The sequence below is a fragment of the Macrobrachium nipponense genome, chromosome 19 (assembly GCF_015104395.2).
Source record: "Macrobrachium nipponense isolate FS-2020 chromosome 19, ASM1510439v2, whole genome shotgun sequence".
Classification (NCBI taxonomy): domain Eukaryota; kingdom Metazoa; phylum Arthropoda; class Malacostraca; order Decapoda; family Palaemonidae; genus Macrobrachium; species Macrobrachium nipponense.
The window spans coordinates 55,602,598-55,616,482 of record NC_061088.1 but is presented as its reverse complement, the minus strand read 5'-3'; the positions used below and the strand labels follow the sequence as shown (position 1 = coordinate 55,616,482).

General features: G+C 36.2%; 2 protein-coding genes across 2 annotated transcripts; one reads left to right on the top strand and one right to left on the bottom strand.

The window, feature by feature from the left end:
• The first annotated feature begins 528 nt into the window (after positions 1-528).
• Positions 529-2,978, top strand: LOC135217119 (uncharacterized). Its single transcript, XM_064252826.1, has 2 exons — positions 529-1,376; positions 1,788-2,978. The coding sequence occupies exons 1-2, from the start codon at positions 1,344-1,346 to the stop codon at positions 2,136-2,138; spliced, it is 384 nt and encodes a 127-aa protein (XP_064108896.1). The 5' UTR covers positions 529-1,343; the 3' UTR covers positions 2,139-2,978.
• A 149-nt stretch (positions 2,979-3,127) lies between these two features.
• LOC135217110 (putative nuclease HARBI1) lies at positions 3,128-12,854 on the bottom strand. The gene is made up of 3 exons (XM_064252813.1): positions 9,940-12,854; positions 4,128-4,763; positions 3,128-3,838 (listed from the first exon to the last, which is right to left on the bottom strand). The coding sequence occupies exons 2-3, from the start codon at positions 4,513-4,515 to the stop codon at positions 3,483-3,485; spliced, it is 744 nt and encodes a 247-aa protein (XP_064108883.1). The 5' UTR covers positions 4,516-4,763; positions 9,940-12,854; the 3' UTR covers positions 3,128-3,482.
• Between the last annotated feature and the right edge of the window lie 1,031 nt (positions 12,855-13,885).

Sequence of the window (13,885 nt, the reverse complement as noted above, 5' to 3'; positions counted from 1 at the left end):
CCCAAGGCGCCTTTCGACCAAGGCGGAATCGTATACACAAAGATTTTCAAAGGTGCCTTTGACGTGCCTTTGCACGAAAAGGCTGCCTTTTTGTCAAAGGCGCCTTTGGATAGACCAGCCAATCACATCGCCCGTATGATAGCGTGCCTAGAGAATGAGAACCAATCACGATACAGCAGCATATCAGCTGATTGTTGATGGTAGTGCGTTTAAGGAGTGTCAGAGAGCGACACGGACCCTGTGGCTAAGAAAAGGAAGCAACCTCCCTTCACTGAAGCAGAGTTGTACATAATGGTGACAGAAGTGGCGAAAAGGAAGGCTGTAATAGTTGGAAGCTTCTCAGAGGGTGTGACAAGGCATTTGAGAGATGCTGCATGGCAAGAAGTGACAGCAGCAATGGGCAGTGTCAGCCCCACCCAAAGACTTTGGAAGGATGTTAGAAAAAAATTCAAGGATTATCGCTCTGATGTAAAAAAGAAAATGGCCCAACATACAACTAAAATGAAGAAGACAGTTAAGATTTTCTGACATAGCCTAGAGATAGGCTACTAGCTTAAGTTAGCCTAATATTGCATACACTAATTTCCATACATAGGCTAGGTACCTAGATTGAAGCGAGTTTTGGCTAGGCTGTGGCTAATGTTGTACTGTTAACTTCATGCTAGTTATGATATATGCTTAGTATATGTTAGGCTATGCAAATGTATCCTATGATATTGCTTGGAAATAAATGTTTTAGCTTAAGCTGATATGCCTAGGCCTGTGTATTATTGCATAAGTTGCCAATATGACTTGCCTAACCAAATCATTTTTTTAATGTATTTTACTCAATTCTAAGACATATTTCTTGTATGGCATTTCTGCCGCAAATGAATGTTAACCATTTAATCTTAGGTTAGGTTAAGGTGTAAAGTTAGGGAGCTTTTCAAGAATAGCAGTCCCACACGAACATGGGACCTGTCCAAAAGAATGAAACCGGTCCGTATTGTTAAAAAGGTCATGTCAACAAGACCGATTCTTAACCTAGCCTAACCTTAACCTAACCTAACCATGCTTAGTTGTGACTCAGGTAGATTGTTATGTACTCTATCTGTGGTATCAGTCATTTTTTCTTTTCTTTTGATGAGGTAGAGATGTGGGAAGTCATTGATCATAATTACTGTCAATAATTACACAATTACATTGATGTTTCTTTTCCAGAGTTATTGCAGTAGCTAATTTCTGTATTATTATCTTTTTAGGTGGTGGTCCTCATGAAATTCTAGCTCTGAAACCTTCAGGGGAAGCTTTGGTAGGATTGGGCCTACTGGAGCAAGAAGCAGTTGAGGGGTTGGCAGATATTGATGACAGTGAGGACCCAGCTTCACCTTCAGCAGGTTAAAAAGCACTTCACAGTATGCTGTATTAAATCTGTATATCTCAGTCTTAGACAGTAAGAGTATCAATTGTAACATCTACTAGTAATGTAAGATAGGTCAAGCCTCAAGTGAATACCAGTTAGCAGTGCTAGATTTACCATGGGGTAAGTGGGGCAGCTGCCCCAGTGCCCCGACATTTTGGGGTCCCCACAAGCCACATACATAAGTAATCACTGGTACTGAATTAAATATGACAGTAATTCATCATACATTATGTCATAGCAGATGATTTATTTATTTGTTACAGCAGGAAGAGGTTTGGTTTAGAAAAAACATTGCAATTTATTAATGCAGTATTTAAAATTAATGTCTATGCATTTATATATAAATGTGCTTTAAAAAATAATTTATTGCTCTTAAATCTTTCAGGTTCAGCCTTTTCTGTATGGAAAGCTGGATGCTGCTACCACCTCGGCTGCTGCTGCCACCACCTCGGCTGTTGCTAGCAAGCACATGTCAGCATTTCACAGCATTGCAGATGCACAACTTTTCGAGTTTGATATTAATGATGGCTCTGCAGAAGTGTCCGTCGCAGATGATATACCAATATCAATTATTGAAGAACACCAGTATGCACGGAGAGAGGAGCTAAGCCGTCCTGATGTTTCCGATATATTTCAGGATACATTGCTTAATCAAAACGAATTAAATGAAAGTGTAAGGGTAATAGCTGACAGCATGGTAACAATGACTGATATCCTTAAGAAACATTTTGCATAATTTTTTTTTAAAGTGGTAGTACTTGTAATATAGTCTATACAGTAGTAAAATCTATTTTTTTTTTAACCATGCCCTATATGTTCCTATACCATGGGTGCCCATAAGGTGATAAATATCATATACCTCTTCATTATTGAGAAGTATCTTGCAAGTCTTTTGTTTAAGAGTAATGTGATATACTACCTCATTGTCTTAAGCAAACCACTCCAGTATTTAATGAGGTTTATTTTTTTTATTTTTCCTCCATGATATCGCGGTACTTGTGATAAGTTTAGTAGTTTTTGTTTATTTACAATGCTATTTCATGTTATTTCTCTAATGTGGCTATAATGCATGTTTTATTATTTATAAGTGTAAAATGACACCTCTGTGATCTCAGTTACCTCTACCTTATTGTAAGTATAATTTTTTATAGTACATTTTTTTATTTACATTGCTATTTCATATTATTTCTCTATTGTGGCTATAATGCATGTTTTCTTATTTATAATAGTATAAAATGATACCTCTGTGATCTCAGTTACCTCTACCTTATTGCAAGTTTTTTTATTTACTTTAGTGTATTATTTCTTTCCTGCACATAATGTACTATGTAATACACTGATATTGCTATTAAGGCATTCAGTGATACAGTACCCTGTTTGTATCTAGGTAATATGAACATAAAATTCATTTATTTCATAACTTGTATCTAGGTGGCATTTATTTCATAATGTGAGTCACAGTATGTAGTACTGTACTTATCTCAGACCACCTTAACCTATGTTAAATGTGCCTTATGAGTACCTGAAGAGAAGTGATAAGCCAGAGAAATTGCATATATATATTTTCACCTTTGCATATAGTACATAGTATAAATATATATTTTCTGTATTGAGGTTTATTAAACAAGACTTAAGAAAAATACATTGTTTTTCTAGCATTGATTATAAATGAACATTTAATAAGATCTATGATAACTAAAGGTCAAAACTTAAAAAAATATAGTTTATCTAGCATTGCTTATACATGAAAATTTTATAAGATATATGAACTATAAGTCAAAACAATCAGATTATAATATAGGAATTTTAGATTGTATATATGAAATAATTTTAAATAATACACATCCAATAACTTTAAATCTAGCGTCTGCAGAGGAAAATCACACTATTACAAAGCAATTAGTGTAACTTGCAAAATAAACCTATATTATATATAAAAAACAGCACAAGGGCAAACTAAACAAGAACAATGATAATGTAGAAATATAGTTTACTCTACAAAATATATTGATGCAAAAACAAAATTTCCACCATCTCTCCTCTTACATTTATGCAAAAAAATTTGCTACTATCTCCTCTCTTACCACTTGCCCTGCACCTTGCCTTTTGCACCTGCAACTGCTGCTGGATCATCAGGATCTTCCTCATCCTCTTGCTCCTCTTCCTCAAGCAGCTCAGGAGCAGGTATTCGTTGCTGAACACAATGATTGTGTAGCAGCATACAGGCAGCAGCTATCTTCGCACATTTTTTGGGTTCATACTGTAGAGACCCACCAGAATTATGCAGACATCGGAAGCGAGATTTCAAGACCCCAAATGTCTGCTCAATTATAGTTCTCGTCTTCTTATGTGACCTATTATACCTTTCTTGTCCCAGGGTTGTTGGGTGTGGATATGGGGTGAGGAGAAATGGCTCCAGTGGATACCCACTGTCACCTGCAACAGAAAAAATGTCTAGATTTAAATCATTTATAGACACATTAATAAGATATTATATTATTAGTTCTCATAATTGAAAAATCAACAGAAGGTAAGTACTGTACTGTCTTAGGAATTTGTAATACAGTACTAGGAAATACATTACTTTAGCCACAGCTTATTTATATGCAGTATATAACTGGTACCTTTACTTAAATATTAGTATCACAGGACCTGTAAGTACACACCAAGCACAACTTAAATATTGTATAATAAAAGTATGAATAAATAAGAGCATGATACTCACCAAGAAGATGCATATCTCCATAGACACCATCTTGGAAGCGACCTCGTAGTGGGCAGTTGTTCCAAATGTAGGCATCATGGGTGCTGCCAGGATACTTCACAGTATAGCTAGTGATGAGGTTTTGGGCATTTCCAACTACTTGAAGATTTAGCGAGTGATATCCTTTACGGTTTACATAAATGTATTCATTGTCACTTGGTGCTTTAATGGGAATATGTGTTCCATCTATTACACCAATGACTCTTGGAAAGCCACTAATCCTATGGAAAGTTTGCGCAGTCTGGTGAATTTCCTGTGGATTTTGTGGCACTTTTATTTCTGTCCTTGCTTTGTTATATAGAACATCTGTAACTTGACTGATGATGCGACTTACACTTGCTTGGCTCATACCAGTTACATCACCAATCACATTTTGAAAGGTCCCACTTGCCAAAAATCTCAACGCCACCAAGACCTGTGTATGTGTGGGGATGGCATGGCTTCTTGAGGTTGGCCTTCCAATGTGTGGCTCTAGTTCTTCACACAGACTGATGATCTGGTTGCGAGGAAATCTATATTTTTGAAGCAATTCTGTGTCATCAATGTGAAGTGGATCCAAAGGGTCTCTGTACCTCCTCTCCCGTTGCAACTGCTGAGCTGCAAAATACGAAACCAGGGCTTCCATCACAAGGTTTATTGATGTTCTCACTATGCCTACAATTAGGTATCTAAAACTTGAACAATAAAGTTTATCTTAGATATATTGTGATAATCAACCTAAAAGCATTCATAATGGTAAGCTAGGTCCTAAAGATTTTTATAAAACTTGAACCTACTAGTAAATATATTTGCAAAAAATGAGAATCAATAAAAAATAAGTGACAACTATGACACACTTTAGTAACCTTCCGATTCCTACAGGGATATGATTAAAGAGAATGAAAAAGAAAAAATAACTGTAGGAATGTTCCATTTGAGGTACGATATGTTTTCCCTGTTATGTGTATCTCTTTGCACGGGGTTCGGGAAAAGACAAGTCAGTTCCCGCTCATCCCTTGATCTGTAATCAACTCATGTACATTAAAGGAATCAACTGGTCCTGAGTATGTCTCAACCTGCTTACAATAACTTAGAATATTTCTTTCCTGTTGTGATTCAATGTTCTCTTCAACGAAGGTGTACTAAGAGAAAAACAGCCATGCACAGCTCTTTTTAAGAGAGAGTTCTTGTGCTTGACATGTGCACTAGTGCTGCTACATTAATTCCTAAATGCGGGGGGGGGGGGGGGTGGGTATGCCCACAATGTGCTAACCATTTCCCAATATTGTCCACTTGCCTAACCCTGTACACTAACCTAATCTGTCAGTGATTTGATTAATTCCTTGATGGGGGCTATGCACCCAAACCCACCTTAGTAGTCATTTACTATAGTCGATTCATTTAAGGTAGATTCTTGCGCCTACGAGACGTTTGTTTGGCGGCCTCTGATTGGCTGGTAGCGGGAGGCAGACTGCTCGCTCAGTGGATCATATTTTCGTTTGTAGCTTAGAAAACTAGCAATATGTTTACATTTCTTCATTTATCTCACGTTTTACAAAAGATAGGAAAGTTTTGGTCATACCAAAGGATTCGGTATTAAATGTACAATTAAATAATCTTTTCCTGAAATCAATAAGTTAAAATACAAAGGAATTACAACGAGTAGAAGTGAAGGGAGAAACATTTCATTCTTTATACCTGTTTTTATTCATCATCGGATTTTGCATAATTCATGAGATCAAGATAAAATAAAATCTTGTGCTATTAAACAATAAAATCACCCTGAATACGCTGGTGCTTTCAGATTTTAAATGCGTGTAATATGTAAAGAGAAAATGATGAATATGTCTTATTATGTTGCATCCGTGCTTGACTCGGTTTGACAGTAGTGCCGAGAGACGCAAGATATCGTGGGTCTGGTCCTCTCAGCTAGAGCCGTTCGCGTGTTGGCAGTTGCCAATTGGCGATATGAGAAGTTTGCAGTTTCGAGACTATGTATTCACCGAATTATTATGTCATTACATTTTCTATAAATAATTGCATAGAATTCCCATTATGACTTTCGAACATTTTTACTCAAATATCATATATGTTCGTATTTCTGGACATATCTGATAAAAAAAAGTAAATAATCAGATGGATCCATCTGGTATCGTTAGAGGTGTAGGCTGGCCGCGGGCGGGAATTCAAGTCGCAGGAATGAATTTGAAATCTACGGACCTACTTCGCACTCTTCAGCTCATCCTTAGTTTTAATGAGGTTGGTTTCAACATATTGTTTCTAATTTTCTTATATGAATATATTTTCAAACGAAAGAGATATCAGAGACTTAATTGAGTGATATGAAATAATAATCTCAGTGGAGCAATAAACAGCAACGAACTAAGCAAGATTTCTTTTTCTTTTCAAGCAGATGTCTCGAGATGACAGCACCATTCGTCGCACCGTTTCCAGATTTGCAAGTCAAGCTCGCAACATTATAATGAATGTTCATCGTTACTTCAGCTCACAGTGGGGAGCAGACTCAAGAAATGAAGTATTTGAGAAGACCGCCAAAGCTACAGGAGTGCCCACCAACACAGTGAAAAAAATCAAGCGACATTCATCTGAGTGTGGTAACGTCCCCTTCGCTTCACATGTATATCCCAGGAAAGAGGATCCGAGTGAGGAAGGAAGGTGGATAGTTTTGTAAATGAGTGTATTCGGAAGGAGATTTTGTCTTTTTACGAGAGAGGAGAGCTCCCAACGTTAGATGCCCTACTGGAAAAAGTGAAGGAAGACCCGGTAAAGTTTAATGGTGGAAGAACAACGTTATGGAAAATTGTGAGAGGGCTTGGATTCCGCTACTATAAAAAGTGACGAGTGGAAGAACAATTTTAATGGAACGTGATGATATAGTGGCAGCGAGAACTGAATACCTACGGTTAATTGAAAAGAATAGGAATTGTAGTCCAACTGAACGTAAACCTGAAGTATTCCTGGATGAAACTTGGATAAACCAAATGAATGTGTAGTCAGTGTTTGGACAACGGGTGAAGGCGAAATAGGACCCAAACTTAAGACTGTAAGGGGTCAAGATTTATTGTGGTGCACGCGGGGAGTGAGAAGGGGTTTGTCAAAGATGCGCTATTGTTGTTTAGGTCAAAAAATGGTGCCAAAGGGGACTACCATGATTCCATGGACCATGAAAGGTTTTTAAAGTGGTTTAAGGAACAACTATTGCCTAATATAGAAGATAGATCTCTAATCATAATGGACAATGCTCCCTACCATAGCAAAATAGAAAATAAAGTGCCAGCAACCAGCAACAGAAAAAGTGAAGTCATAGAGTGGCTTTCTTCTAATAACGTCACCCACGACCCATCAGCAACAAAGCCAAAATTGCTGCAGATTGCCAAGTGTCACAAAGAAAAACAGAGGTATGTGATAGATGAGATAGCCCGTGCAAATGGTCATGATGTGCTCAGACTGCCACCATATTATTGTCAGTTTAACCCCATAGAACTTATATGGGCTCAAATAAAGGGGATATCAGAAAATAACTCTAGCAAATCAATCTTTGAAAACTGTTGAGCAGCTTACGAGACTGGCGATAGACAAAGTTACAACAGAAGACTGGAAGAAATGTTTTCACCACGTTAAGAAATTAGAAGATGATTATAGGAGGAAAGATGTGCTAGAGAGCATATGTTTGAAAGTTTTGTTATTGACATTGGAGATGACGAAACTGACAGTGATGATATTGATATTAGGGAGGATGACACTGACAGTGATGATATATATCAATGATTTTCCATTATTTATTTTTTTTTTTAAGTTGAAGACCTAACAGTGTTTCTATAGTTTTCCATTTTTTAGATAGGCAATTTCATAACTACAGTATATCCATATGAGTTTCCTTTTTTTTTAATATTTAATGGCATAACAATGTACATATCTGTTTATAAATTCTTTTTACTTGGTTTTAATAGAAAAAGGGATATCAATGTATCTTTATAATTTCCCATTCTTTTTGTTCCAATAGGTAATGACATGACTATGTATATATGTATGATTTTCCTTTATTTATTTTTTAAATAATGATGACGTAAGAAAATTTGTAAAATTTTAATTTCTTTTTGTTCATATCGATAGCCTAATGACATACCAATGTAAGCCTACTGTGTATGACTTTCTCTTGTGTTTATGACATAATATATCTGCATGAATTTCCATTCTTTTTGTATAAAAAGATGATGATATAACAGTCTTCTGATTAGTCTCATTATCCTACATGTGCTATATATATATATATATATATATATATATATATATATATATATATATATACAATTAATGCAGGGCTGTGGGAACGGTTACGGGAGCTATTCTAACTCAGGTATGAATTAAGTGATTCAAGAATAATCAACTACCTCAGGAGAAAACTAAGCAAATTTTTCCTAAACATTGTTGTAGACATGTTGTCAAGTGTAACATGTATATAAAGGAGATAAACATTCTGGTGTAAGAGTAACTCAAGCAATTCTGATAAAGACGGTATATTATATTCGTTACATCGTCAACAAATTTTATGGTAAGAAATAAACATTTGTACTTTTGTTTATTGAGTGAACATATGAAAACCATAAGCTTTTGATGTTATTGGCCAGAGAAACAAGTTCTGTTATTTATCAGTGAGCCTCATAAAGCATGTACATTTCTCACTTAGACTAAATTGAAGCCAACACCCAGATGCATCCATCTGATTATTTACTTTTCTTTTATCAGATATGTCCAGAAATACGGACATATATAATATTTTAGTAAAGATGTTCAAAAGTCATAATGGGAATTCTACGCATTTATTTATAGAAAACGAAATGACATAATAATTCGGTAAATACATAGTCTCGAAACTGCAAACTTCTCATATCACCAATTGGCAACTGCCAACACGCGAACGGCTCTAGCTGAGAGGACCAGACCCACGATATATTGCGTCTCTCGGCACTACTGTCAAACCGAGTCAAGCACGGATGCAACATAATAAGACATATTCTTCATTTTCTCTTTACATATTACACGCATTTAAAATCTGAAAGCACCAGCGTATTCAGGGTGATTTTATTGTTTTAAAACACAAGATTTCATTTTATCTTGATCTCGTGAATTATGCAAAATCCGATGATGAATAAAAACAGGTATAAAGAATGAAATGTTTTTCCCTTCACTTCTACTCGTTGTAATTCCTTTGTATTTTAACTTATTGGTTTCAGGAAAAGATTAATTAATTGTACATTTAATACTGAATCCTTTGATATGACCAAAACTTTCCTATCTTTTGTAAAACGTGAGATAAATGAAGAAATGTAAACATATTGCTAGTTTTCTAAGCTACAAACGAAAATATGACCCACTGAGCGAGCAGTCTGCCTCCCGCTACCAGCCAATCAGAGGCCGCCAAACAAACGTCTCGTAGGCTCAAGAATCTACCTTAAATGAATCGACTATAGTGTGCATATTTAACATTGTTGCAAATTATAATTGGATATTTTGGCTGTTCTTTTTCCACTTTATATATGTTAAACCTAGGGAAATTAAATTCGTTCCCCACTAAACAGCCACACAGGATATACATGCATAAGGTGTACCATTGTCCAAATTTATCAAAAATGTTCCTCTGCCTACTAAACGTCAAACCTCAAGCTCTCATTGCTGCTTACATGTAGCCTAGGTTATAGGCCTATAAGCATTAGGTAGCCTAATACAAATCTCATTAATAACTAAGTAATAAACGTATAATTTGTCTACTTACCCACAGTAAGTACACCTTAAACCACAAAACTATGTCTAATGGCGTTAATTGACGTATACAAGAGGTATGAGACACCCTCTTCTTCCTTGTTGTCATTCCCACAGTTGCCTTTCCCCCACAAAGGCTCTCACGGCGCCATATTTCCAAGATGGCGGCGCACATTCGGTGTTTTGAGTATGAGCCTTTCGAGTAACTGCCGACAGGAACGGCGCCTTTGCCAGAAAAGGCGCCTTTGGAAGTTTTGAGTATCCGGCCCCTGGATTTCTTTGCTTTTTTGTCTATTACTAGCACTGTTGACTTACATGGCTCAGTATTAAAAGTAAATTTCTTTAGCTGCTCTAGGGTGCGGCAGTTTCCAATTGCCATTTCTATTCCTTCTCTCCTGCTGGTGGGGAACATTATGTCATCAACAAATATTAGGGACTCTAACTCTATTGCTATATTTCTTATGAGTGTTACGTTCTTCCTGCTTAGATCATTCACTCTGTCTGTCACTATGCTGCATAGCTTTGTGCTGTAAATTGTACCTTGCCTCACATTTTCTGCTGGTTCCTCCCGCAGGGCATTTTATGACTGTTTTGCCGTTTTCATTCACTTTTCTTATCAACCATGCATCTTTCCAACCTATCATTTTCCCTATCTCTTTAATGCAGTCCTTCAGCTTCAGTTTGTCAAAGCATTTATACGCATCCCAAAACCATATGTACGTTGGGGCTCCCAACACTGAGTTGTAGTCAATCACTGCATTCAAGGTTAGCAAGTGATCAACTGTGGATCTTCCTTCTATGCCACCACATTGGAACCGGCTAATCTTCTGGTTTATCTCATTCTTCGTTATTTCCATCCTCACTTTTTCAAATACATTGCTTATGTTACTAGTACTGAATATCCCTTTCTTGTTTTCTGATTCTAGTTGGTTCCTTTTTTGTGACGTGATAATATTTCCATTTTCTCCCATTCGTCAGGAGTGTTTAACTCCCCTTCAATGTCTCCAATTAAGAGTGCCATACTTTCAGTGATTTCTGTAGCCATACTTTTTATAATTATATTATTTATACCTTTACTGTCCGGGGTGTATTTATTCTTCCGGTTCATTACCGCTTTTTCCACTTCCTGAATTCTTGTCTTTTGGATTTTTCCAGTTTTTCCTGTCCCACTTATGGACATCTATTCCTGGAACTGGAGGGTAATTTCATCCGCTAGCATGCCAATTTCATCTTTAGGTTGATCTAATATGAATAGATCGTTATAATATTGTTCATACTCTCTTTTAATTCCTTCTACCTTTTCTATTACTTTCCCTTCTTACTGCCACCACATTGTTTGGTTTTGTGCCGTCGAGTTTTTTTCTTGAAGTCCCAAAAGGCTGCTGCTCCATTCACTTAATCTCCCTTCGGATTTTATTTCGGCTGCTGTCTCCTTTATCCTGATGCCCTCTTCCTTCGTTTTTTCTCTAGCAATGTATTCACCTATTAATCTCTCCTGTACCTGCCATACCCACTTCTTTTCTGTACTACTAAACTTTTTCCCTTCCATTATTACCTTCCCTCATTAGGTCTCTTAATATTCTTGATTTGCTTTCCTTTTTAACTTTGCTTTTTTCTTACACTTTCCCAATATTTTGTCCAGTTCTGTTTGCCATTTGGTGTATTTCTGTTTTATGTGATCATTTTCTCTTGCTATGTCTACCAAGGCTTGTCTTTGCAATCTTTTAGCTTTCTTATATCTACTATATATTTTCCGCTCTTGCTTCTCTCGCATACTATTCTCCAGTTCATGACCACTCTCACAGCACAGTGGTCAGAGTCCACTAGTTCAGAGGATATCCTGTATGGCGTTACTATTTCTTTTGTTTCATCTATTTCTATTACCTGGACTCCTCCTTCATCTTCTTCCCTTATCATTACATAGTCAATAATAGTAGACTTCTGCATGTTTTGTATTCTTGTCCATGTTCCAATGCATTTTCTATGATTATTTAATAACAATAGTTTGTTTTGTTTGATTAGGTTCAGCAGTGCTTTTCCTCCTTTAATCACTTCTTCCTTATTGTTGGAGATGACTTTTCCTATTTTGCAGTTAAAGTCTCCAAGGATCATTATTTTTTCCTTGTTTTTTTTCCTGCATTATTTATTCTATTGAGGAGTACATGCTTAAAAGCTGATCATTTTTGCACTTATTTTCCTGTGGGGCATATATACGTTTAGCACCTAACCTTATCCTGTTTGTGCCGTTATTAATAATGTCTTCTAATTCTTTTGGAGTGATTAGTGTTGGGCTGAAAATACCTTTGTAAGCAAGTAAGACAGCATTGAGCATGTCTTTATGTTCTTGTAACATCACTTCACTTTCCAGTGCAAAGGTATTTACAAACTGTATATTTTCTATCTTATTGAGTGGTTTTGTTACATTCTGATTTACTTGACTTATGAAGACTTTCAATTTTTCTATTTGTTCTGCATTTTGATTGTGAGAGGTAGTCACTTTATTTATCACTGTACCCCTTGCGGCTGCCCACTTTTCCAGTCTGTCAATTCTTTCCTTTTCTTGTTCTACATTTGCTTCGGTAGCAACCCCAAACAACTGATTTAGAGCAGTTCCAATGAAGGGTAAGAGGGATCTTTCGGACCTTGTTCTCAGTGTGTTATTTATGTTCATGCTCAACTTTTCCAATAATGACATGGCACTGTTATTATCATCCTTCTGAAGGATTGCTTTAATACCATCTTGGATTTCTTTTAGTTCACTTTCACGTTTGAGCACTGTGGAATATCTATACTAACTATTCCAAGGTCATTGGTCATTTTGACTTTTCCATGTCTGTTTGACAGGGCACCTTTCCTTATCTCCACTTCTGAAGAGATGAATCCCATTAAAACTAGTGCGATGATGAACCGCATGTTTGCCTCTGGAAAAATTAGACTTAATCAGATTTTCTCTATAGATATATATAGACACAAATTGCACTGTATCCATCACACTTATGATATTTTCAGTCCAACACCTACATATGGCTATATACACACAATTCTTACCTCTTTCTGTTTCTTAGATCACACCTCGTTGTAATTGGATTTTCTACAGTATTTTCCTTTCCTATGTTATCTATATCTTTAGTAGACTATGGATCTGTTTTCACTACCTATACGTTATTCCAGTGAGCTACCTTTTCCTTTAGACCACTTTCATTCATTACTCTGTATATAATTAATTTTAACACTTCTATTACTCTATATGGCCCAGTGAATTTGGGAGAAACTTTTACATTTGGACCTTCTAGTAAATGATTCTGAACATATATTTGAGCATCCACAGTAATGTCTGGTTTAGTGGTATTTTTGTTATAGCATTTTTCTTGAGTCTTAAGTACGTCTTTTAGTCTAGCTCTTGTCTACATGATAGTCTCGTAAGTACGTCTGGTTTTCCATGCAACATAGTTATCATAGTTATAAGTATGTCTGGTATCGTGTTGCATCATCTAACAATGTATTAGGCATTCTTTTCTGATAGCCATATAGCAAATAATGAGGAGATTCTCCTATCGTCTCATTTACAGTATTATTCAATGTGAACTGTACGTCTTCAAGAGCTAAGTTCCAATCTTCTGTATGTGGTTTTACTAAAGTTTTCAGGATATCCTTTATTTTACGATTAGTTCGTTCTACTGCTCCATTTAAACTGGGTTTATAAGCTGTTATTTGACATTTATTTATTTCATAAAACTCGCATATTTTCTTTAAGAGATCACTAGTAAATTCAGCATTATCAGATAGAAGAACTTGAGGACATGAAAGTCTGGTTATAATTCTAGATTTAAGAGCTTCGGCGACTGTAGCTGCATCTCTGTTTCTTACAGGTATGATTTGTACATATCTAGTTAGATAGTCTAAGAAGACTAATATTTGTTTGCTTCCTCTAATAGTTGTTGGAAATGGACCCAAAAAGT

Excerpts from the sequence above, each read along its gene's own strand:
- LOC135217119 (XM_064252826.1), top strand. The coding sequence starts at position 1,344 with ATGACAGTGAGGACCCAGCTTCACCTTCAGCAG. Across the intron at positions 1,377-1,787 it reads CCCAGCTTCACCTTCAGCAG|GTTCAGCCTTTTCTGTATGG; the intron begins GTTAAAAAGCAC and ends TAAATCTTTCAG.
- LOC135217110 (XM_064252813.1), bottom strand. The coding sequence starts at position 4,515 with ATGAGCCAAGCAAGTGTAAGTCGCATCATCAGTCAAGTTACAGATGTT. Across the intron at positions 3,839-4,127 it reads TGGAGATATGCATCTTCTTG|GTGACAGTGGGTATCCACTG; the intron begins GTGAGTATCATG and ends TTTCTGTTGCAG.